Below are 24,082 nucleotides of genomic sequence, written 5' to 3'. Positions count from 1 at the left end.
TACATCTTTTCCCAATATAAAAAATTAGCATCAACGGTTGAGAGGCTGCTAATTTGATCCAAAAATTAGACTTGAGAATTCCATAGTTTTTGGACTCAAGTCAAAAGGAGCTTGAACCAAAATAAAAGGATCCATGTGAAAGCATATGATAGGATACCTAGGGAAGTTCTATGGTGGGTTTTAGAAAAAAAATGGTTTATGTAGTAGGTATATTGATGTCATTAAGGACATGTACGATGAAGTATTGACTAATGTAAGGACTATAGATGGAGAAATTAGAGAATTTTCAATCACCATAGGTGTACATCAAGGATCTGCTTTGAGTCCTTATATTTTTGCTTTAGTGATGGACCAACTGACTAAGGGTATTTAAAAGGAGGTTCCATGGTGTATGTTGTTTGCAGATGATATTGTATTAATTGATGAAATTTGGGACAAGAGTAGTGGCTGAGTTAGAATTATGGAAAGAAGCTTTTGAATCTAGAGGCTTTAGGATAAGTAGAACTAAGACAAAATATATGAAATGTAATTTTAGTAATGATAGGAGGAATATTGGAGAGAGTTAAACTTGATAATGAAGAAATAAATAGTACTTGTAGATTTTGATACCTTGGTTCTATTAAGCAAGATAAAGGAGAAATTGAAGATGATGTAATGCATAGAGTTAAAGCAAGTTAGGTAAAATGGAGAAGTGCTTCAAGTGTTCTCTGTGATTCTAGAATACCCTTAAAATTAAAAGGGAAGTTTTATTGGACAACTATAAGATCAGCTATGCTATATGGATTAGAATGTTGGGCGACGAAGAAACAAAATGTCCAAAAAGTAAAAGTTGCCGAGATGAGAATGCTTAGATATGAGTGGTATAACATTGAAAGATAAATTAAGGAATGGACATATTCGCGGTAAGTTAGATGTAGCTCCTATAGAAGATAAGATAAGAGAGGGACAACTCATATGGTACGAACACTTGCAGTGTAGGCTACATAGTGCGCCAGTGAGAAAGAGTGAGTTAGTTACCGTGGGGGGCAGTAGAAGGGGTACACCTAAAATAACTTGGGAGGAGATAGTGAGTAAGGATTTAATATTTTTGAATCTGTAAAAAGAAAAGGTTTATGATTGCACAAATTGGCGGAAAATGATTTATATAGCTGACCCCACCTAGTGGGACTTAAGGCTTGGTTTTGTTGTTGTTGTTGTTTGTTGTAGAATTCATTACAAACAAATATCTTATTATCAATTTATCATATGTATTTAAGTTCAGAGCTTGCTTATCTTTAAGCTTTTAGAATTATGTCATATGAGGATAAGAATTAAGAAGTTTCACGATTTTGATGGTCACAACCTGTGGAATAAGTTACAGCTAATACTTTTAGTGGCATAACAGTCTCAAGCTAATTCTGTTACACTGTAGCAACCTCTGTGTGTGTGCGTGTGTGTGTGTGCATGTGCACGTGCCTGTGCTTGCTTTGTGTAATGGGTCAGAGATAGGAGTTGGTGTGATCACGCGCCCAAAGAAACTACATGGTCTGACGAAAAAAATAACAATTCATATTGAAGATTCTGGACTAGGTAACAGAATTATTTTTCAGTTGAATTTCAGTAGAAGACGAAACTAGATCCACTTATCCTTGTGATTTTACATATTTCGGTGGATAGTTCAGTCTATTGCTTATCAGAATGCTACATTTGAACATCAGTATTGACATAGTTCCATTGTGTGCATGTGCATTTGGATGTCTTACCGTCTTTTGGAAACTTTGATGCTTATGGTTTGTGTAGTTTTTGCCATGAAGAATTTTGGTGCATTTCATGTAGGTTTGACAATCCAGGGATAGTTTTCTGATATCATTAGGTTCATTAATCATGTCACCGTTTTGTTGCTGCTGTGAGAGTAACACTTGGATTATTATAGGTACAAATTCAAGATGATTTAATAAATAATAATGACCTTTCTATATCTGGAAATCTTAGTGGATGGAGTGATATATCCTTTGGGATGGAGAATTAACTTGATTGGATCATGGCCTTGTCCATCATCATTGCAGCTTTCACACCATTTGATGGGATTGTTCTAGGCGTGGCTTGTCTCAGTCTAGTCTTGCGCATGCATGCCATGATTTACATTTAATTTGTTTTTGATGGCTGTCATCCCTTAGAATATTGAAATTTGGACTAAAATATTATGTTGTTTTTGTTTAAGACACTCCCTAATTCTCGGAATAGTTAACATAGAAAGTGATGTGTATGTGCAGGGATCATGATGGGAAAGTAACTCCTGAGGAGGTGGCAGCTGCAGCTATGTATTTGAAGGATACATTGGGCAAGGACGGCATCCAAGAACTGATAAGCAATCTTTCCAAAGATAGAGGTTTGTTGCTCTTTTTTGTTGATCAGGTTTTTGAAAAATTTTGTCATTTTTAGGTTGTCTGTAAATTTATATATATATATATAAAATTTTTGCATTTGGAACTCCCTGTTTAGAGCAGATCGAATGCATCTATTAAATCTCCGTAAGAACCTAAATTTTGGCTCCTAGTGCGTTGATGGAAATGTTAGTCAACAATCTCCATCAAAGAATGGTCATTTTTAAGAATGAGCTCTTCTATTTTATCCTCATCTGACCAACATTTATGAAAACAGGACATTTAATCTTAGCACATTAATGGACTAATAAAACAATGTTAAAGGAACTTTTTTGTTAAAAGCAATTGAAATGTATCTATTGGAGTCCATGGTAGCATGATTTGGCACTTGTGGGAAACATGAGCTAGTTTTCTCCATAAAAGCTCAGTTATTGACAATTTTAAAAGTGGACTTGTCATCAATTTCCTCCATTGACAATCTTTTTGTTGGAATTGTCATCAATTTCCTCCATTGACAATCTTTTTGTTCGCACATCACGCATTAAAGAAAAGGGTTATTCTAATATGCGAGACCGTACGTCGATGCAGTAGGGGAAGTCTGGCTTAACATGAAGTTTTGAATCCTCCAATGTAGTGGGTATATTTTGTTGTTGAGTAGATGCTAATGACTCTAATGTGTTATCCATTGGATAATTAGAGCACCCACCTTTTTTGTTTTATTTTATTTGTCCCTTTTCTATTTGCTTTGCCCCCTCTTTTTTTTCAATGGAAAAGAAATGAGGCTGGTCCAGTTGGTGATGAAATCTATTAGATCATGTCAGTGAATTAGAACTAATTTTTTGGTCTTCTAGTTAAGTTCTGTCTATTGATAATTGACACTGTCCTATTAAATAACTATGATTTTGAAGGACTTCTTTTTTTTTTTGTTTTTTGGGGGACTACAGATGGGAAAATTCTTGTTGAGGACATCGTCAAACTGGGCAGTCGAATAGAGGATGCCAGTGCCGCCGAAGCCCAGAGAATGTAAATGACAGTGTTCCAGTAATGCCTTAATTTTTAATTTGCTACTGCCTTGTACCTTTTCCTAGTGAATCGACAATCAGTTACTGGCTAATTATGACCTGGGCACCCTGAGAATTGGCTCCTGAATCAGTTTCATGACTTATATTACTACCAGCAGAATTTTTTTTAGGCATTGGTATAGTCCATTGTCCAGAGGTTGTGATTTTTCTATGGTTCATATATTAAAATCAATTTTATTTTTTGATCAGTAATAATTATACAAGGAATTTTCCCGCTAGTGCTGTAAAATAAGGTACGCTTAGAGATCAAAATTGAGATCTAATGGTACTCTTTAAGTTTTGTGACTTGGATCTATGTAAAGGAAATTCTAAGAGATTTATCATGAAATAATTCAAAATGGGAAACTTATGCCTGCTCTAGTTGCAATTTATTGTTTTGTCATGAGATTTTGATGCATGAAATGTTTGTGGGTTAATTATTGTATGATAAAACAAAATACAGAAATCCAACAGGCAAATTCTTATCATTGGTGGGAGATTGTCTCTCATGATGCATCTCCCTCAACTTCTGCAAGTTCTGCAACAAATTCCTCAATGTTCTTATTAGAACTCCCTCCTTCATCCACAGCCTCTTTGGCAAGTTCTTTCCACCTGAGAGCAGTCTTCCTCATCTCATTTCCCCTCTCTCCTTCCATTATTTCCCTTATGCACAGCGCGATTTCCTCCCTACGAACAATCCCACTCTCGTCCTTCTTAACCCGCAACCCTACTTTCCACACATCAGCAATGAACTTAGAATTCGTTGTCTGATCTGTCCACTGCGGCATTGCCACCATAGGCACCCCTAGGCTGAGGGCTTCCAGTGTTGAGTTCCATCCGCAGTGGGTGAAGAAGCACCCCACCGCCTGATGAGCAAGTACTTGAAGCTGATTGCACCAGATCACCACCAACCCCATCTCTGTAGTTTCCTCAATGAAGTTGGTGGGAAGCTTCTGCTGTTCTGATTCCCTCACCACCCAAATGAAGTGGGCGTTGCATCTCTTCAGGCCCTGTGATATTTCCTCCATCTGCTCCTCTCCCAGGGAAGCTAAGCTTCCAAATGAAACATAAACAACAGAGGCTGCTTCCTTCTGGTCCAGCCAAGTCTGGCAGGCATCCAGGTTTGGCTTGAAGAGGCTGAGGCCGTAGTCTCTGTCATCCTCCAGTCTCTTGTCCAAGTACATTGATGGGATGATTGGCCCTACTGCCTTCACTGGCCACTGGCTTCTCATCCAGCTCAATACCTAATCAGTATAAATTAAAATAACAAATTAAGTTTCGAAACCCACAAAAGAATTGAATATCCCATTTGGTGCTTCATTTTTAACATTTAACTCAGGAAAACTCTTTTAACTATATTACAAAAATAAACAAAAATAAAAAATTTAAAGAACTAACTAATTTTATGAACAAGTAAAATGCAAAATTATCTCTGTATATGGTAAGCCAAAGACATTTGTTCATTTGCAAATGAATCCTATAATATAGTTCATTTACAAATCAAATGAATTCCATTTGCAAGAGTGAAAACAAAGTTGCTGTGTGAATTGAAACACTCTCAAATAGGTCAACATACAAAAGCTAATGTGAGCGCTACTCTCAAAATCTACCTCATTTTCGAGCTCCTCGAAAATGTTGAACTATACCCACTTGACTAGCTTGGCAATTCAAAGGCTGCTTCAAAAGAAGCTTGATACAAACTCACTGCACAAACGAATGATTGGCAGATCATTCCACAAGCACTTGTAACAACCCAAGGTGTACATGGAGTATATGACAGCAATAGCACATGGCTCTGCGCAACACCCAAAAAGTGGGCATTAAAGGGTCATGCACGATTAACTTGATTGGATAGTTTCTGCTCATGTTTGCTAATCAGTTCAATCGTTAAGCCAAGTTTCACAACGTTTGATGTTCCAAAAGCTCTCTTGATTTTTCGCCATCAGAGATGATGGTAATATGTAAAGAGCTGCTTTGGGTTTGCATAGACTAGACTATGGAAGTAGTGGTGCTGGGAGTGACCCTTAAATCTTTAGAAGCTTTAAGTGCCTGGTGAATTGGAGCATTGGGTTTATATGACCTTGCATTAGATACGGGATGATAGAAAACAAGAGTTTTATAATATTCATAGACCTAAAATAGTTCATTATAAGGTTATGTTATATCACACAAATGAAATATTATTTGTATTATACGTATATTACATATTATGTAGATTTATATATCTTTAATATTGTTTTGCAACCAAAGCAATCTTATGTTTTATACATGTTGGTGTGCGTCCAGTCTCACATCGCCTTTGTGGGTAGTCTCAAGCCAATATAAGATCCTCATAGCTCGCTCTCCTTAATACTTAGGTTTTGAGGATGAGCTCTCCAACTTGGTATCAGAGTTGGGCCTTGGGCTGCTTGACTCCTCTGTGGGTTGGACTTTTCCTCGCCTCATTTCCCCCCATGGGCTCGAGGGGGAGTGTTGATGTGCATCCAGTCCCACATCGTCTTTGTGGGCAGTCTCAAGCCAATATGAGATCCTTTTAACTATTTCTCATTGACACCTAGGTTTTGAGGATGAACTCTTTAACTATACATATATTACATATTATGTACATTTATACATATTTGATATTGTTTTATAAAAAAATCAAGATTAGGTGAGACAAACTTGAGTTCTAAAAAACTCCCATATGAGTCAAGCTCAAGCTCAATGGTTACAAGATTAATAAAATTCGAATATAAGTTCAAGATTAAAATTTTCAAGCTGAATTGAGTTCGAAGATCCCACATCATTGACAACTGCAGTTAAACACATCCCCATTATCTTTGATTTTGTTTGAAAATCATGCAAAAATCAAATTGATCTCATAATTTTCAATTTACTTTACTCACAGTATTCTAATTGGTGGGTTTTGATTACTGTTGGCTGTTGCAATTGCTTGATTACGGAAAAATCCAAAAAAAAACTCTCCATATATTAAAGAAAGAGTGCACCTTGTAGGACTAGGAATAATGAGTGGAGAACTTTTTTCTAGCAACATTTTAGGAAAAAGAAAGTTGTCGCAATGTCTCGGAAGGCCGCCTCATGAAAAGAAAGGGGTCGAATCTCCGAATCACCTCAACTGATTGGCGATCTCAAAATTAATGAGAATGATGGGTTTAAGATATTCCTCAGTGGAGCTGCCAAGTTGTCACAATGTTCAAGAGAGACATCTCCCGAAGAGAAAGGAGTTGAATCTCCGAATCACCTTGATTAAATGGAAGCCTTAAAATTAATGAGAATAATAGGTTTAAAATCTTGTCCAATGGAGTCGCCACTTACCATATTTCATCCTGGGTAAGGTTAGGATACTTGATTAATTACTACCAATTAATTGGTCTCTAAGCTAACCTAGAGTCAGTGAATCAATGGTCAACGTTCTGCGCGACCAGATAAAGTTCAAGAGTATAGTTATGTGAGAGGAAAGTATTAGTATCACGCTAAAGTTCGAGAGTATAGATTTGTGAGAAGAATGTATTAGCAACCTGCATGCACTCGTTTAATGGATGATACCTGATTAACCTAAGATTATTTTTGAAATCAACCAATCAAGAATTATATTCTTCTATTTTATGTTTAGTTACCCAGCCTTTTGATATTGGATAGTTCTACACCCACTTCAAAATCCCCAAAGGTATGCACTGACATAACCTCCAAGAATCCCCAAGAAGACTTATTTTTATTAAGTAGTTTTTCAATTTCTTCACTTTTTATGTGTCATTTACCTTACGTTCAAATATGGGGAAATCTTGCACAGAAGCAAAACCTCCCTCACCTCCAAATTATCAAAGGCATGCAAAGATATAACCTCCAAGTTCTAGAATAAGGTTCACTATGAAAGTCAATTTAGTTTAATTAAGGGAGCACATCAACATATGAAGAGACATAATACATACAAGTGAATAAGATCAAATTACTTTATATCCAAATACACGTGCAAATAAATATACTAGGCAAACAATTATTAAATGTGTCCACTGAAATAAGGTCTAATAAAATCACCTGGTTTGAGGTAATTCTATTAGACCTTTCGCCCCTTAGAAGATGATTGAGGATTACATAACCTCATTTTTTTAGAATTTTCCTCATAGGTGTGTACACACACACACATGCACATGCAAGGCAGGGGACAAACGCAATGCAAGACAACACTAAAAACATGTGATGAAATTAAATCATACATAACAAACTAGTTACTATGAAATCAAAGGTTCCAAAATTCACAAGGCATCAAAAGAAAGTCCTAAAAGATCAAGGACCTTCCAAAAATTTTCCATGATTCTTTAATTTTTGGTTTTTTTTTTGGGATTTTAGGAGATTTTTATGGATATTTCAATATTTTTCTTAAATTTCTTTTAAATTTTAAATTTACAATAGTTGACTCCTATTTTGGAATTTCTAACCCTAAAACTTTTTTTTTCTTTTAGATTTTCTACAATTTTTTTTTTTGTTTTTTTGGTTCTTTCTCATTTTCAAATAATTTTTAATGGCTTTTTTCTATTTTTGGATTTTTAATATTTACAAAACATAAAAAATATATTTATTTTTTGATTTTTTGTACTTCTATTTTTTCTTTTTAATTTTCCAAAATTTTCTGTTTTTTTAAAAAAATATTGTTCATATTTATTTGGTTTTAAATGAAAAGAAAGCAAAAAAAAGAGAATAATTTTTTCCCTGGCCGAGGACACGTGGCATACTTATTGGTCCTCCCAATGAAACTTGGATAGCCATCTCATCGTTCCCCCCCTTTGATCTCGACGGTAAAAAAATCGACACGTGGCCACTTACTTTTCAAAGGCCCACAGTCCACATTTATTACACTAATTATTAAATACTAAAAATGCACTCAAAACCAAAAGGTAAACCTTCCCTCCAATTTCTACTACACATTCTCCTGACAAGCCACCGCCGTCCACACCATCGGGTACACTGCCCACCGTCGAGTACCATGACGCCTCCACCAAGGTTAAGGCAATCCGACCACCATGGCCGGGCGGCTCAATACTCTCCACGGATAAGTTCAAGTTCTCCCCAAAATTACAAACCTAATTCTTATCACAACAGGCATGGGATTTTCAAAATCTGATTTTAAACATAATCATCCACACTGATTTTACAAGAATAGATTTTTAACTTGTATTCTTATTATTTAGCTCAAATTAATGGCGCAATGAAGACTCACCCTTATGGTTCAGTGATTTCCTATTCAAAATTGGTTTTCAAAGTATTGATTTTTCAATATACCATACGAATCGGGGCTTCCTGGGTTTACTGAGAGAGAGAGAGAGAGAGAGAGAGAGAGAGAGAGGGAAGACGTGCACTATTTTTTTTGTTGTTTTATATGGCCGGGAATCAGACCATTTGATCCGCATTTTACAATTGTTTGTTGAATTTTGAGGTTTGAAATGTTTTATTGGGTTGGATAGATTTGTGATTTATAATTAGCCCATAAGCCAAGCTCACATTGGGCTTTGATCAAAATATAGGCCCACATTGGGCTTCAAAGGAAACACATAGGCCTATAATGGGCCTCAAACCAAAACCTTTGCCCAAATTGAAACCCAACTCTTATTTCAAGTTGAAATTGTGTGGGTGCAGGTGAGGATGGCAAGATGATGGAAGCATGAATAGTTTTTTATTTTTTTATTTTTTATTATTTTTTATTATTTTTTAATATTTTGTGAAAATGATGTAAATGGATTTTTTTAAAAACAGTTCTCATTGAATTCACATTCAAATTTATTGGAACTTTTAAGGGATTGGTTTCAAAGTTTTGGTGAATATAGACAGGTAACGTTCATTAGATCCCAGACTCCATCCTATGCTTTAGGAACTCTTTATCGAGAATTTATCAGAGATCCAGATACTCATGCTAATGAAGTTAGATAAGAGTATTTTGAAATGAGATGTTGTTCCTTGAAAAGAAAAGATCTTGATTTTCACTATCAAAGAATGTCCAGGCGATATTATCTTCTTGGTGGATTTAATGATGATAATCTCAGATAGGTTTATATTAATTCTTTACCAGAAGACATCCAGGCAAACTTATAGAGAAAAATTGCATCTCTCTCACGACCACTCAGAGATATCTCAATAGGGGAAATTCATTAGCTAATCCTCTCTGCTTTTGAAAAATTATGTAATACCTACCAGTTGTTTTCAAAAATGTTGAAGCAGAATCATAAGTTTACAAAATAATACAAGAAACCTTATTTGCAAATCAAATGTAAAGAAAGGGATTGCATATGTAGTTCTAAAAAGAAGAAACACTACAAAGACTATGATTCTGACAAGCGCTTCAGAAAAATCAAAGAAGAAGAAATAAGTTTAGATTCTTCAAGAAGAAGTTTCGACGAGGACATGACAAATCTACTCGCTGTTTCATTTGCAAGAAGAAAGGCCACTATGCAAAACATTGCCCTATGAACATGACAAAATCTGTAAAGTTTATCTAACAGTTACAGAATGAAGAACTTGATGCAGATGCTGAATCTGTTCTTTTAGAACAAGAAGAGATGACTGAAGAAACTATTCTCGTCCTTAATGATTCGGAAAATTCTGATTCAGAAGATGACTATCATTCAGATGAAACATTCCAGGTCCAACCTATTCTTTCTTCTGAAGATTCTTAGATAAGTCTTCATGTTCAAATTTAGCTCTTCCCTAAAAAATACGATAAACCCATATCTACTATTGCATACATTGATACAGGATCCCATAAGACCATGGTTAATCCAAAAGTTCTACCATCAGATTGTTGGTCTTCCCATACTCAATTCTTTAGAGCAGCAAATGATCAAATTTTTACTACCACTTAGATTTTCAAAAGGAAAATTGAGATTAAACTCCTTCCTAATTGCATCATTTGGACTCATGTCATTGGCAGTCCACTTCCTCAAAAAGATGTTTTATTAGGATAAGATGTTTATTGTCTTTCAAAATTCCTGAGGATTCTTCCCATTGGAATTAAGTGCAAAAGAGAATTCAAGTCTTTTACTCAAACAAACAAAATTTATTCTCTGTCTTATTCTCATCTAGATTTCCAGCCCATTCAAAATAAACTCCTTAAGCTGTGTGCAGAAAGTCATGACCAGTTTATCCATGATCATCTACTCTGGAAAAATCCAGATTTTTTCATTCACAATCCTTTCAAGCTCAATGAAGATGTTAGCCCAACCAAAGCCTCCCATCCGGGAATGTCTCCATCCCTTAAGCTTGCTAGAGAAGAATGTCATTCTTTATTAAAGTAAGGTCTAATTGAACCAATCAATTCCTTTTGGGCATGTCAACCATTTTATGTTGAAAAAAGATTAGAAAGGACGGGTTTGAAACGCGGACCGGCTTCGGGCCGATGGGTGTGACGACACCGGGTTACTGATCATGTGTGTTATTGTGACGGGACTGCATATAAATGGCCGTCGTATATGTGCGTGAACGCATTGTGTGAATTAGTACTGGATTCCATTCAACTGCATGTATGTTTTATCATGATAACACTCAAATGCTACACACCGATATAATCTGTGTTCTTCCTTACTGAGAGGTGTCTCACCCCTACTGTACGTACATTTTTTTTACAGGTCCTTTGAGTAACCAGAACTAGCGTCTTGGTGTAGGGAGCATAGTGGCCGGTGTATTGCGTTAGCACTTGGGTAAGTGCTAGGATGTTTTGATAGAGCCATGTTATACTTTTGTATAGATTCTAGTATGGTACTGCATATGTGTATATAGAATTACTTTTTCCGTTGCGTATATGATTGTGTTTGGATGTGTTTAGGGTGCCTGGGAACCCCACGGGGTCGGACCCTCATCCATTGTACTGTATCCCTTGATGATTTGTATGATACAGGGAGAGGTTGGGTTACATTTTCACCCCTAGGTCCCATTTCGGGGTTCGAGGCGTGACAACTTGGTATCAGAACTAACCAGATTACTAGATCTTGTAGACTTGGTTAGACTTAGTTATGAGTACATACTAGAGTATAGGATGTGGATATGGGTAGAGTTGGTTGAGGGTTATTCGGTTGCTAGACTAGGATTTGTCGACGGTATGCCGTGTTTTTCCTAGGATGACGATTCTAGTAAAAGTAGGGCAGATCATTGATGACTTTCGTGTCGGTGTGATAGGACAGACCTAGACCTAGCAGGGAGTAGTTAACACGATTAGTGTAGATCATTGTGTTAACTGTATGTATTGTAGGGATACTGATAGATTCCTATTGTGTTGCAGCATGGAGCCCAAGGATAATAACTTGGGAAGTGGCTCCGAGGAGACTGCGAGTGATGAGTCTCCTTCTGTACCTCGGAGTTTGACGAGGCAAGTATTACGGGAGATTAGGCGGAGTGTGAGGGACGCGAGGGCTCTCCTGTTGCTGCGGGGTGTACCACTAATAGGTTCACACGCATGCATCATCCGACGTTCTCTAGAGACCTGACTCGACGATGGCAGAGGATTGGGTGGAGAAGACTGAGAGGATTTTGGGTGTCCTGCACTGCTCGGATAGGCAGAGAGTCCTTTATGCCACCTTCCAGCTGTTAGGGGAGGCGGGTCGATGGTGGACTGCGGTGAGTCTGCTGGAGAAGCAGAGAGCCAGTTTAGAGGAGATGACGTGGAACCGTTTCAAGGAGGTGTTATTTAATAGATACTTCTCGGCTTCAATATGTTATGCGAAGGCAGATGAGTTTTCTGTGCTGACTCAGGGTAGTATGACGGTGCAGGGATATGCGGCACGGTACATAGAGCTATCCCGCTTTGCACCATGTATGATCTCGAGCGAGTATGAGAAAATTTGGAGGTTCGAGAAGGGTTTGAGGAATGATATCCGCAGATTAGTGGGTATACTTCAGATCCGCGAATTATTGGTGTTGGTGGATAAAGCTATAGTGATTGAGACTGGTATCCGAGAGAATGAGGCGGATCAAGAATCAAGGAAGAGGATAGTACCTTCTGATTCTCAGATATGATCTTTTCAGGGATCGTGGAAGAAGAGGAGCAAGGGCTCGGGTCATCGCCAGAATACCGAGCGCCAAGATTCTCAAGGGAGCCAGACTGGTGGTCGTTGTATCAGATGTCACAGGTGGCACGAGGGTGAGTGCCGATCATTTGGAGGTAGTTGCTACAACTGTGGCCAGTCAGGCCACAAGTCGTGTGATTGTCGAGCACCGATGCGAGATGTGCCTGTATTCAGTGGGGACCTAAGGAACAACCAGATACCTCAGGAAACCGCTCAGACAAATACAGCTCTGGCCAGAGTATATTCTCTTACTCCAGCGGACGCTGAGCATGCAGGTAACGTGGTGACATGTACTTTATTACTGCTTTTGAATAAAACTTCTATTCTGTTTGATTCGGGTGCAACCCATTCTTTTGTATCTATAAATTTTGTGGGATGGTGTGGGTTTGAGACCCGAGACATGAATGAGGTATTAGCTGTTATTACGCCATCTGGGAGTGTATCTTTCTGTAGGAAGATGTTGATAGACTGCGTAGTGAAAATTTAGGGAAAGTTGTTACCCGTGAATCTTGTGATATACGACATGCTAGGGTTCAACGTCATTCTGGGGATGGAATGGCTGTTCTCCAGTTATGTTGTGATCGATTGTCGTAGAAAAGTGGTAGTTTTCATACTTCCTGGGAAGCAGGAGTACGAATTCGTGAGATCGTGTGTGCGTTCAGCGCCACAGATTCTATCGGCACCACAGGCGAGGAGACTACTCTTGGACGGATGTCAGGGGTACTTAGCTTGTGTGGAGGAACCACCGCGGGATGAGTTGAGACTTGAGGATATTTGGGCAGTCAACGACTTCTCGGATGTGTTCCCAGATGATTTACTTGGTTTACCTTCGGATTGTGAGGTGAAGTTTGCGATAGAGTCGCTGCCTGGTAAGGCGCCGGTCTCTAAAGTTTTGTACCGCATGACTCTAGTAGAACTTCAGGAGTTGAAGGAGCAGCTGCAGAAATTACTGGATAGGGGATTCATTCGACCTCGTGTTTCGCCCTGAAGAGCTTCAATACTGTTTGTGAAGAAGAAGGACGGGTCGATGCAGATATGCATTGATTACCGTGAGATTAACAAGGTAACTGTAAATAGAGTGAACGAGTCTTGTGTACAAGCCACTAGGAATTTTTTTGCGTTTTGGAACTTAATTGCTGATATGTTTCAAAAGATTGGACCTTTTAGAAATAGAGTGAACGAGTCTTGTGTACAAGCCACTAGGAAATAAAAAAAGAGTGCTCCATGAAAGGTGCCTTTGAGAGGGTGCTATTAGGACCACAATTACCAACTTACCATCGTAGTCATGCAAGTGTAGATGTTGATGGATGCAGATGAGAAAAGTGGAAATCTAAAGCTCCAAAAGAAAGAGGCACAACTGGATTTAGATTCTGGAAGTGAATGAGTAAGCATAAACTGCAGTATGTAATAATATCATGTCTATCCAAAATTCTAGTGTAAAAGAAAAAAATTGTTGGAAACATAAGCTTGCTTTATCCGGTTCCATAAAAAAAAAAGGTTATTTTAGTTCTACAAAAGTAAGTAATTTCACTTAGCCAAGACAGTGATATTGAGAGCATCAACACAAATATTTATTCTGACCACTGATTAATGTTTCCTATGTCTACATGCATGTACTGGCAATGGAAAATTTGCTAAACAAGCATACCTCGTCTTCCAACTGGTCAAAAGTGTTGAACAAAAGCCACTTTGCTTTCTCAAAGTTTGAGAATCGGTTCAGGGCAAGTTTCAACAGAGTTGGGTACGAGCTCACATCCGAAACAAAAGATGGAAAATCAGTGACCTCCAACATCAGCATTGAAGGTATGGATATTACAGGCCCTTCCAAAGGAAGCTTCAGTGTTCCGTGACTTGCATGGTAGTATATGGCTGCAACTGAGCTCGAGTGGGTGAAGAATGGTGCTCCCCCTAACCCGAGCTCTTGAGCTATGTCTAGAGCCCATGGCATGATGGAATCATAAATAAGAAACTTAGCTGGTTTCTTGGAGATGTTTTTTTTCTTTATGAGCTCAGCCAAGGATTGCGAAACTACGGTTTTAAAGCTTTCCAAATGGTATTCGAGGCTTGCTTTCTCACCTTTGTCATAGCCATCCGAAATTAGCTCAATGTTAACCTTGTTGGGTAGGATTTGCATTGATTTGCTAATGGCGATGGTCGTAACTAGTGTGACTTGGAGGCCTTTGGAGGCTAGGCGCTTGGAGAATTGGAGCATTGGATTGATGTGGCCTTGTATTGGGTAAGGGATGACTAGAATATGGGCTCCCCTAGCCATTCCTTCTCCCTCCATAGCTGAATCAGTCATCACAGTCACAATGTTTGATTGAATGGATTGGTTGCAGGAATCCTCGAGGAAGCAGGTTGAGGAATTCTGGATCATAACTAGTTTATAAATCAGTGGAACTTCAAAGAAAATGGAAATTGGTGAAATTGAACTTCAAAGAAGAACAATCATGCATTTAGATTATGATCATCTAAAGAATCCAGTTCAAATTGAGTGAAAAGTTTCACACACACAAATGATCGATCATACACCTATGATCAAATACAGTTTCAACCGTCAAGCAAAGCCTTATCACCTCCACATTAATTCTGTACTCATTCTCGCTCGACAAACTGCCGAAACAACTCAATATTCTCCTAGAGGAACAAATGCAACCAATACCACACCACAAATCAAAGAAGCACGGATTGCTCCGGATCCACCAAACTCCGTTTTTCCCCCGGAATAAAAGGATTGCAAGAACAACAAATGCCAAAGCATATGCCTAAACCACCCAAAAAAAACAAAGAATATCAAAACAGCACCTCACGCAGCGCGCGAACCAAACAAAGAAACTCGAAAAATCGAATCCGTGGTCAGTGAGGGAGAGAAAAGAGAAACTACTGACCTGTGGAAGCAGGGAGAGCGACGGGATCGAGAGACAGGCTGGGGAGGGATGAACGGATGGGAGGAGCTTCGATCGACGCAGTTAGGGTTTAGAGAAGAAGGAGCAGAAAAATCGAGACACGGGAATGAAAAGATAGAAATGTAATTATATCTACAGTTCCACTTCCTCCATGCTGCTGATTAGGTATGAGCATTAAGAACGTTGACTTAGAAAAGAAATAGCAAGGTAAAAGAACTGGAAAATATGCCCAAAAATCCGAAAAAAAAAAAAAAAAGAAAAGCCAACAGCTAGCGCAGCTTCGACGAGGCAACATGATAGAAGGGAATTTGATCCTGTGTCTATGATTGTTTTATGTTTAAGTGCAGTTTATCATGTTAAATCTGTGGTATGCCCATGATCTTGATTGACACAGTTTTTTTTCAAGATTTATCTTTTTAAAAAAAAAAAAAAATATTAAATAATATATTTTTTAGAAAAATAATTTTTGAAATGGCTCTCAGGTAATCTCGCCACTTCAAGTGACAAGATTTGCAACGTGTCATTCTGGAAATTATTTTTTTTAAAAATATATTTGTTAATATATTTTTTTAAAAAATTGATAAATCAAGAAATAAATTCTTCTGCGTAATAAATCGGAAAATAAATTTTTTTATGGCAGGGATGAATCTGACAAGAGTAATAAATAGATAAATTCTTTTGTGTAATTTTTGTTAATCAAAATCAAATTATAATTAATTTATACATTAAATGACTTAGAATATATATATAATATAAAATTTTTGTGATAGCTTTTTAAATACTTAACATTTTATCAAATTATAATATTAAAAATAATTAGTTATTATATTACAAAATAAATTATGATGGTAAAAAGAAAGTTTGAACTTAAAATGAGAATGAAAGATTATTTATCATTTGTAATAAATTATTTGATTCAAATAATTATAAATTCGTTGCATAATTAAGTTTAATATGAGTTATAGTTTTTTTTATCTAATAATTTGTCTAAACTATTTTTGTAATTTTTGCAAGGCCAGAGGAGGCGAGCGCATCAATAAGCAATCGAATAGTTCTGAGGGAAGATTGTATATCTCCGAAAAAGCATCAACACCTACAACCACAATATCAAAAACAAAAATACAAAAGATAAATAATTCCATTGTATAATTGTTTGCGCGCTTCATTGCAGCACACAAAGAGCAACGACCTTGAGATTACCAGAGAGTATTTCTTTAGTCATTGCTTCCATGCACAAAGATAGGAGCGACGGAGATTCACCCATTGTGAAAAACTGCGATGTTGTTGGAAAACTGACATGCAAAATCAAAATGGCAGAAAAAAAAATGAAGCGAAATTGGAAGGTGCAAATCAGACCGAAACATGAGTCATTTCAAAAATTTTAAAAAATAAATATTATTTAAAACTATTAACTATTACTCATTAATCATTACTATAATTAATTTTGTTACTTGGGAGTAATTTGGTTGTGGGCTGGCTGCCTATAAGGGTGTCGCTGTTTTCGGCGTTGAGTCCATTGATGACTTCTAACTAAATTGGGCATTGAAACAAAATAACGAAAACAAAAGCAAATGAATAAATAAAAAAAATTACGCAAAAGAATTTATTATTTATTTATTACTCTTGTCAGATTCATCGCTGCCATAAAAGAATTTATTTCCCGATTTATAATGTAGAAGAATTTATTATGCAGAAGAATTTACTTCTTGATTTATTATTTTTTTAAAAAATATATTAAATAATATTTTTTTTAGAAAAATAATTCTTAAAATGACACGTGGCAAATCTCTCTACTTGAAATAGAGAGATTAGGTTAGAGTTATTTATTTATCTATATTTAATTTTCAAGCGTTTTCCACAATTTACATATCAATTCTCCCCTCAATATATATATATATATATATATATATATATATATATATATGTATGTATATAAATGTATAATTCATATATAGAATTATGATATTGAAAAGTTTTTGTTGCTTTTGTCAAAGTAAATAATGTTTGGTGTGTTAGGTGATGATTGATTAATATATAGAATGATGATGTTGAAAAGTTTTTGTTGATTAATATATAGAATGATGATGTTGAAAAGTTTTTGTTGATTTTTTCAAAGTAAATAATGTTTGGTGTCTTAGGTGATGATTGAGTTGACTTATCACGTTTTTAGAAACACTGGTTCATTTCTTGGTGTCAAAAAAATATAAAAAAGATATGTGGTATAAAACGCAATTGTTACACAACAACCCCTTAGAGAAGGGCTAATTTGATTGATCACAATTCTGTATATTCCATTTGCGATAAAGTTCCCAGTGAATTCGTTAGAGGAATGTTTCCAATAAAAATTGTATGGAAAGATCAATCTCTTATCCTTACAGTAACTTTTATCCATTGAGCGACGGCTCTTCCACTAGGCACTGTCGTACATGAAAGAACGTAACATCTTATGATCCTACGACGATCTTAGGACCCTACCAATTCACGATTTTAGATAGGATCAAGATCACTTTAATGAAGTAGGGTTGCATGTCACAATTCCAATAACTGTGATTGTTAAAACAATATAAATATAAAAATAAGAAATAAAAAAACAAAAATACAAATAGAATTCATTTGAACATTTTGCTTTCAACAGACATACTGGATGCCTAACCAAAGAGACTACCACAAACAAACTAGATGAGTAGACATGCAATGGGAAGACATCACTGCATACCTAAGCTATATTGGACCTTATCAATGCCTTCCAAACCTAATCAAAATGTCAATGGGCTCTCCCAGTGTGTGTGGCTGGCTGTACACATCTTTTGCCTGTCTGTACCTTCTGCTTCTTCTCCTTCTCGCATGCAACCACAAAATTTTAGATCCCAAAGGCGCATTATTAGTTAATTGTACAACATCACTGTCTTATAGTGGTCACTGTTCTGTCCGTATTGGCATTGGGCATGTGGTGTAGGTCACTGGTCACAGCTGCAAAACGCTTACTTCCCACCAGAGTAAATGGTTAACTAGGGTTTGTCGAAATCATTCCCATTTTTTTTTTTTTTTTTTCATTTTTAATGGTCCACAGGAGTCCCACATGGACTTGGATTTGTCAAAATCATATTCATTTCATTTTTTTTTTTCATTTTTAATGGTCCAGGGAGTCTCACATGAACTTATTATTTGCGCCAGCGCTTAATGGATAATTGTCTATTTTTTATTTTTTGTTATTTGTAAAAATTTAAATCTATAATTTTCAAGACAGAAGTTTCAAACATTACTCTAGTATAGAGCAATTAGTCCGAAAGCAAAAAAATGCTTCAAAATTTTTTAAGGTGCATTTGTATTTGATATTTCTAGGGAGAACTTGGTTTTAGAAGGGTATTTGGATTTATTTTTAACTAAATTTTTGTTTGGACAAACTGCATATATAAAATTGTAAAATATTTAAGAATATATATATATATATATATATATTTGTATCACATAAGTATCCTTTTCGAATGACAATAGGTGTCATTTGAATTTTTTTTTTCTCAAGTCTTTTGACCGTGATAAAATGTTAAATGACAATTTATAATTTTTTTTATGCTAGCTAAACAAAGAGTTCTAAAAGTTTAAGAATTGGTACAACATGATTCCATAAGTTAGTTTTTTTTTTTTTTAGAAATTTAGAATTTTTTAAATATTCCATCCAGATGGGATCTAATAAAAAAGTTTGCCATTTAATCTTTGATTTTTTTTAGTAAAATCAAGAAGACATTGTGAAATGAAAATCCATATGTCTCGGAGATAATGAGGTCATTTGAGACTTTATATTACTTATATATTGGTGTAAAACGAAGTATATAATAGGAGGGTTCTTTAAGAAATTAATTAATCAATTTTGCTCTTTTAAGTGGATCATCCAATGCAATATTAATTGCTACACTGCCAGCTAGCTAGCTTGTGGTTTTGCAAGGAACCTAATACTTTGGATACAAATTTGTCAATGTTCTTATCAGAAGTCCCACCTTCACTAACAACTTCCTTAGCCAACTCCTTCCATTTCTAGCATTCCTCTTCATTTCATTCCTCGTCTCCCCTTCCATTGCTTCTTTTATACACCTCTTAATCTCTTCTCACCCACCCTCCAAACATTTTTGATGAACTTTGCATTTGTCATTTGATTTGTTTATTGTGGCATCCCAACCATCAGCACACCAAGGCTCAATGCCTCCATCGTTGAGTTCCACCTAGAATGCGTGAAGAAGCATCCCAAAACATTGCTTGACATCACCTTCAATTGAGGACTCCAACTCACAACGAGACATTTCTCAGATGTCTCCTCTATTAATTTTTTAGGGGGTTTTACCACCTCGGATTTTCTAACCACCCATAGAAGTAGAAGTCCCTTCCATTCAAGCCCCGTGCAATTCCTTCATTTGCTTTTCTCTTGGAGTAGCCATGCTAGCAAATGCTACATATACTACAGAGTCCTTTGGTTTGGTGGTGAGCCAATGTGCACAAGTAAAGGTGTAAAAGCCCGATTTTAGATCCATTTTTTTCCCATAAAATATTATTACTTTGATAATACTTTGATACCATAACGTATAGTCAAAGTCTAAATCATAGTCAACCCGAGCCCATAGGTACCGGGGATTCACCTGTTTATACATACATATCACCTAAGCAGCGAAACCAAAATACACTTTACATATATACAATACCAGAGTTTCACTGTTTTTACATATACACATTCACCCCAATAATCCATCATGAGTCTAACCCGACTACTAATCCTGCAACTGAGTAGTACTTACGAACTCCTCTATCACATAGCTCACTTCACTCGTCTGTCAAGGTTTCTTAAAATATTTGTAATGCTAGGATGAGACACCTCTCAATAAAGGAAATAGACTAATATTAGTGTGTGGTAACGTGATTTTATCATATTATACACATATACTACAAATATTATAATTGTGGTATAACTTAAATTGTAACTTATAATACATGAAAATCTATACTTATAAACATAATCTTACTATATCATAATGAATTTCTATAACATTTAAATCATCTACTAAATCTATATATTACTGAAATTATACCCTAGATGTCTGTGTACCATGACCCCACCCCTCATGATCCGGGTTATGCGGACCGAAGGCTGGACTTAACATTGGCTGGCCTACTAGGTTAAGTCAAATATAACATAACTATGCATGATTGCCCACCTAACCTGGCCTGCCCATCTTACTACACCGACAACCTCTAGGGGTCAGTAACACAGCGGGTATCCTACTGCACCGCCTACACTTCTAGGCTAATCGGCCACTGACCCACACTTCCTTATGGGTGCGGTTGCACTGTCGGCTATACTCAATCTTGTCTGCCCAACCTACTCACTGACAACCTCTGGGGGTCGACACTCAGTAGGTATCCTACTACACCGATCTAATTAGCTTGCTACAGTACCGTGCCCTTAACATAAGTAACCATCTAGGTTCTGATACTATATAATACATTTCACATAATATATATTTTTGTTCATAAATAACATATTCATATTCCTAAAATGCCAATTCCCCCTAATCCTTTCATTGGAGGAGGTCACACATATGTTAAATCCCCAAACATATTATAAGAATCAAAATCACATATAATGAACCTTGTCCAAAGTCATCGAAATCAATCCCTAAGGTTACATTTTATTTGCAGAATGACTATTAAAGAATATGATGAAATACAATAAAATGTAGTGAACAATGCATAGGAATGTAATAATTTATAATAAGAAAAGTTTGTGTTATTCCATCCAACATGGAATAAGAAAGTAATAGCCATTTCCATGGTGAACTTTGGAAATAGTTATTTCTTGTCTATTCTCTATTATAGAATATAGATTATATATATATATATATATATATATATATATATATTGCAATGTTATTTGGTTTATGCTAATCACATTGTGTGCGTGTGTGTGTGTGTGTATAATCTATCTAATCTTTATATTATGACCATTCGTCCTATGAATAGAAATTTTGCGAACCAAAGATAACATTAGGTCTTGACTATCATTGTTTAAAACATCCCTCCTAATTCTTTTTTTTTTTTTCTTTTTTTTTGCAAATACTAACCCTCTCACCAGTAATATTGTAGAGACACAAACTCGAAATGATCTGGTTTCGTCGACGAAGGTGTCACGTTTGTCGACGAAGTCCTTCAGAGCCTCGTCGATGAAATTTAGAGCCTTGTCGACGAGAAAATATCGAGTGGGTCAGAGAAATATCCGGAACTTGAGCTCGGCGACGAAGAGATGGCTTCGTCGACGAGTTGTGTGGCGAGTTTGTCGAAGAAGACGCCACCTCGTCGACGAGTTGGACTTAGTCAAAGGCCCTATAAATATACATTTTAGTTACTTAGAAGCTAAGTTTGCTCCCAAAAGCTCTCTCTCCCTCTCTCTCTCTCTCTCTCTCTCTCTCGCCTCTCTCTCTCTCTCTCTCTCTCTCTCTCTCTCTCTCTCTCTCTCTCTCTCTCTAACCCGCGATTTTCTCTCTCTCTAAGATTTTTCGCCGTTTGTCATCCGTTTCCAAAAACAGAGGGTACTGCGTGGATCACAAGAGGAAACTCTACAATTTTAGAGATCGGATCGTCGTTTCGAAGATTTTCGGGTTTTCCCAAAAATCGAGGTGGGGATCTGGTTTCAATTTTGATTGGATATTTGGATAGTAGTTGAAATTATAATAAGGTTATGTTCTGTGATTTTAGGTTTCCAAGAACCTAGGTTGTCGGTTTGGATCGATTTTGTACGAAGTTTTGTTTTGAGTTTAAGGTAAGGGGAATTTGATTACAACAACATTTTTGGAAAACTAAACAACTAAAAAACTAGTTTATATTTATATGTATGATTTAACTGCTTGTTTGTTAAATTCTACAGAGTAAAAATGTCAATTTTATGATTTTATGGTTTTTGGTAAAAACGAGGATTTTGGCGTATGATCTCCAAACTTCACAAAAATAACTTATTTGCATTTAAACTGTATTAGGAGATGCTTAAATCCTTTACTTGTCCATTTAAATGAAGTTTGCTGAACTTTTTTTCATTTAGCGGATTTTTGGATTAAACTCGTGTGATGTATGTTGAAATGGAAATGTATGAATTTTCTATACTATGTATATGAGATATGAGAACTAAAGCTCCAAATTTGTTATATTGAAAATGTGGAAAACAGAGGCCAATTATACATCGAGCTGTATTAGTGAAACAAAAGGGGGAAACTGAGTGGATAGGCGCCGGTTTGAACCCGATGTGATTATTTGAATTTGTGAAAATACTGGAATTGCACAGGTTACTATATTTTGCTATAAATTGTATATATGATAAATGGAACCACAACTTGCTACCAAAGGAGTTGAAAGATACTCCAGTAAAAGGGGTTGAAAGACACTCCAATGTGAGAAGTTGAAAAAGCTTCATTAATGGAGTTGAAAGATACTCCCAATGGCAGGGAATTCCTCAACTGGAAGGGTACAATGCAACCACACATGTAAATCAGTGTGGGTACATAGATAGTCGGCTAGCAGGAGTAATAAAACCACTGGTGAAATAATAAACCAGATGGGGGCAGTCGGACTATATATTAGATACTTGACAAATGCCTGCACGAACAGGGCATTGTTGGAGATATCAGTGCACAACCCGCGCCACGGGGTAAAAAGGCAAAACATGTTATGACAAGCTGGTCGTTGTTCTAATATTCATATGCATGATTTAAATACTAGGATGTGCAAATAAATCTTATATATTACAGTATTGTGAAGAAATGTTATATATATATATATATATATATATATATATGTATGGGTTTTATTCAAATATGCATATATGGTCAGACACTTTTGTAACACTTTTTTTCCTTACGTAGAAGTGTCTCACCCCATTATACAACCTTTGTTTTCAGGTTCGTTAGTATGTTGGTCCTAGTAGCTAAAGGGACTGGGGAGATTATTTTTGGTTTAGCTTACGTAAGCATTTGAATCCTGTATTAAGCTTAGATGAAGTTTCTTTTTGGAGGGTTGTAATAAAAGGATTTATTCTATGTCTGAATTTATGTGATTGTGCATGTATTAGTAAACTCTGGTATAAGACTAATAGAAATCTTAATGGATGTTTATGTTTTTCCGCGACATTTACATCGAAATTATGTATGATTTATACCCGTATGTCCCTGGTTAGAGCGGGTTGTTTACTTATCTTGAACAGATACAGGTACTTTGTATGAGTGAGTGACACCTAGGTCTGTATAAAGGGATGGGTCATTACAGTTGGTATTAGAGCCATAGCCAGTCGGAAGTATGATTTGATTCATGCTGCCTGGTTAGGGATATGTGTAGGACCTAGGATTTTCTAGTTGTGATAGTTTAGAATATACCAGAGTATAGGACATGGGTAAGACCTTGAGTTTTGCTTTGTATACCTGGAGACGTAAATCCATTGATAGACTTCTGTATTTTTTTGGATCAATCAAAAGGTTCAAGAAAATCATTGACGGTTTCATTTCCAAGTGGAAGGGTGGAACTTGAGTTAGAATGAGGATGTCAAATTTATGGAGTACGTCAATGTCAAGGATATGAACTTAGTGAATTGAGCTTATATTGATTTTCAGGATGGAATCAAGGGATATTACTGCCAACATGGGAGGCAGTAGTAGTGAGGGTGCCAGCCTTGTGGCTGG

At 36.4% G+C, this 24,082-nt stretch overlaps 2 protein-coding genes across 3 annotated transcripts in view; one reads left to right on the top strand and one right to left on the bottom strand.

Annotated features, from left to right (window-relative positions):
* The window catches only part of LOC131150372 (uncharacterized), a 41,475-nt gene extending 37,677 nt beyond the window's left edge, over positions 1 to 3,798 (top strand). The window contains exons 14-15 of the mRNA XM_058101059.1: positions 2,253 to 2,368; positions 3,308 to 3,798. Of these exons, the coding sequence (XP_057957042.1) occupies positions 2,253 to 2,368; positions 3,308 to 3,390 (199 nt within the window). The 3' untranslated portion in view covers positions 3,391 to 3,798. The remainder of the gene's footprint in view (positions 1 to 2,252; positions 2,369 to 3,307) is intronic.
* LOC131150373 (mogroside IE synthase-like) lies at positions 3,784 to 15,699 on the bottom strand. 2 transcript variants are annotated; one of them, XM_058101062.1, is made up of 3 exons: positions 15,048 to 15,283; positions 14,120 to 14,839; positions 3,784 to 4,668 (listed from the first exon to the last, which is right to left on the bottom strand). In XM_058101062.1, exons 2-3 carry the CDS (start codon positions 14,771 to 14,773, stop codon positions 3,931 to 3,933), a joined length of 1,392 nt encoding a protein of 463 aa, XP_057957045.1. In that variant the 5' UTR covers positions 14,774 to 14,839; positions 15,048 to 15,283; the 3' UTR covers positions 3,784 to 3,930. The 2 variants fall into 2 exon arrangements, with proteins under 2 accessions (XP_057957045.1, XP_057957044.1); XM_058101061.1 differs by having other exon boundaries at positions 14,120 to 15,699.
* Positions 15,700 to 24,082: the final 8,383 nt, after the last annotated feature.

This window comes from Malania oleifera, chromosome 3 (assembly GCF_029873635.1).
Source record: "Malania oleifera isolate guangnan ecotype guangnan chromosome 3, ASM2987363v1, whole genome shotgun sequence".
NCBI lineage: Eukaryota > Viridiplantae > Streptophyta > Magnoliopsida > Santalales > Ximeniaceae > Malania > Malania oleifera.
Note: the sequence above shows the minus strand (reverse complement) of the source record. Positions and strands in the feature narration are given on the sequence as shown.

What these genes read in the sequence shown, in the direction of transcription:
- LOC131150373 (XM_058101061.1), bottom strand. Translation starts at nt 14,848, where the DNA reads ATGATCCAGAATTCCTCAACCTGCTTCCTCGAGGATTCCTGCAACCAA. An exon ending in TTGACCAGTTGGAAGACGAG is followed by an intron (nt 4,669 to 14,119) that starts GTATGCTTGTTT and finishes TATACTGATTAG; the next exon opens with GTATTGAGCTGGATGAGAAG.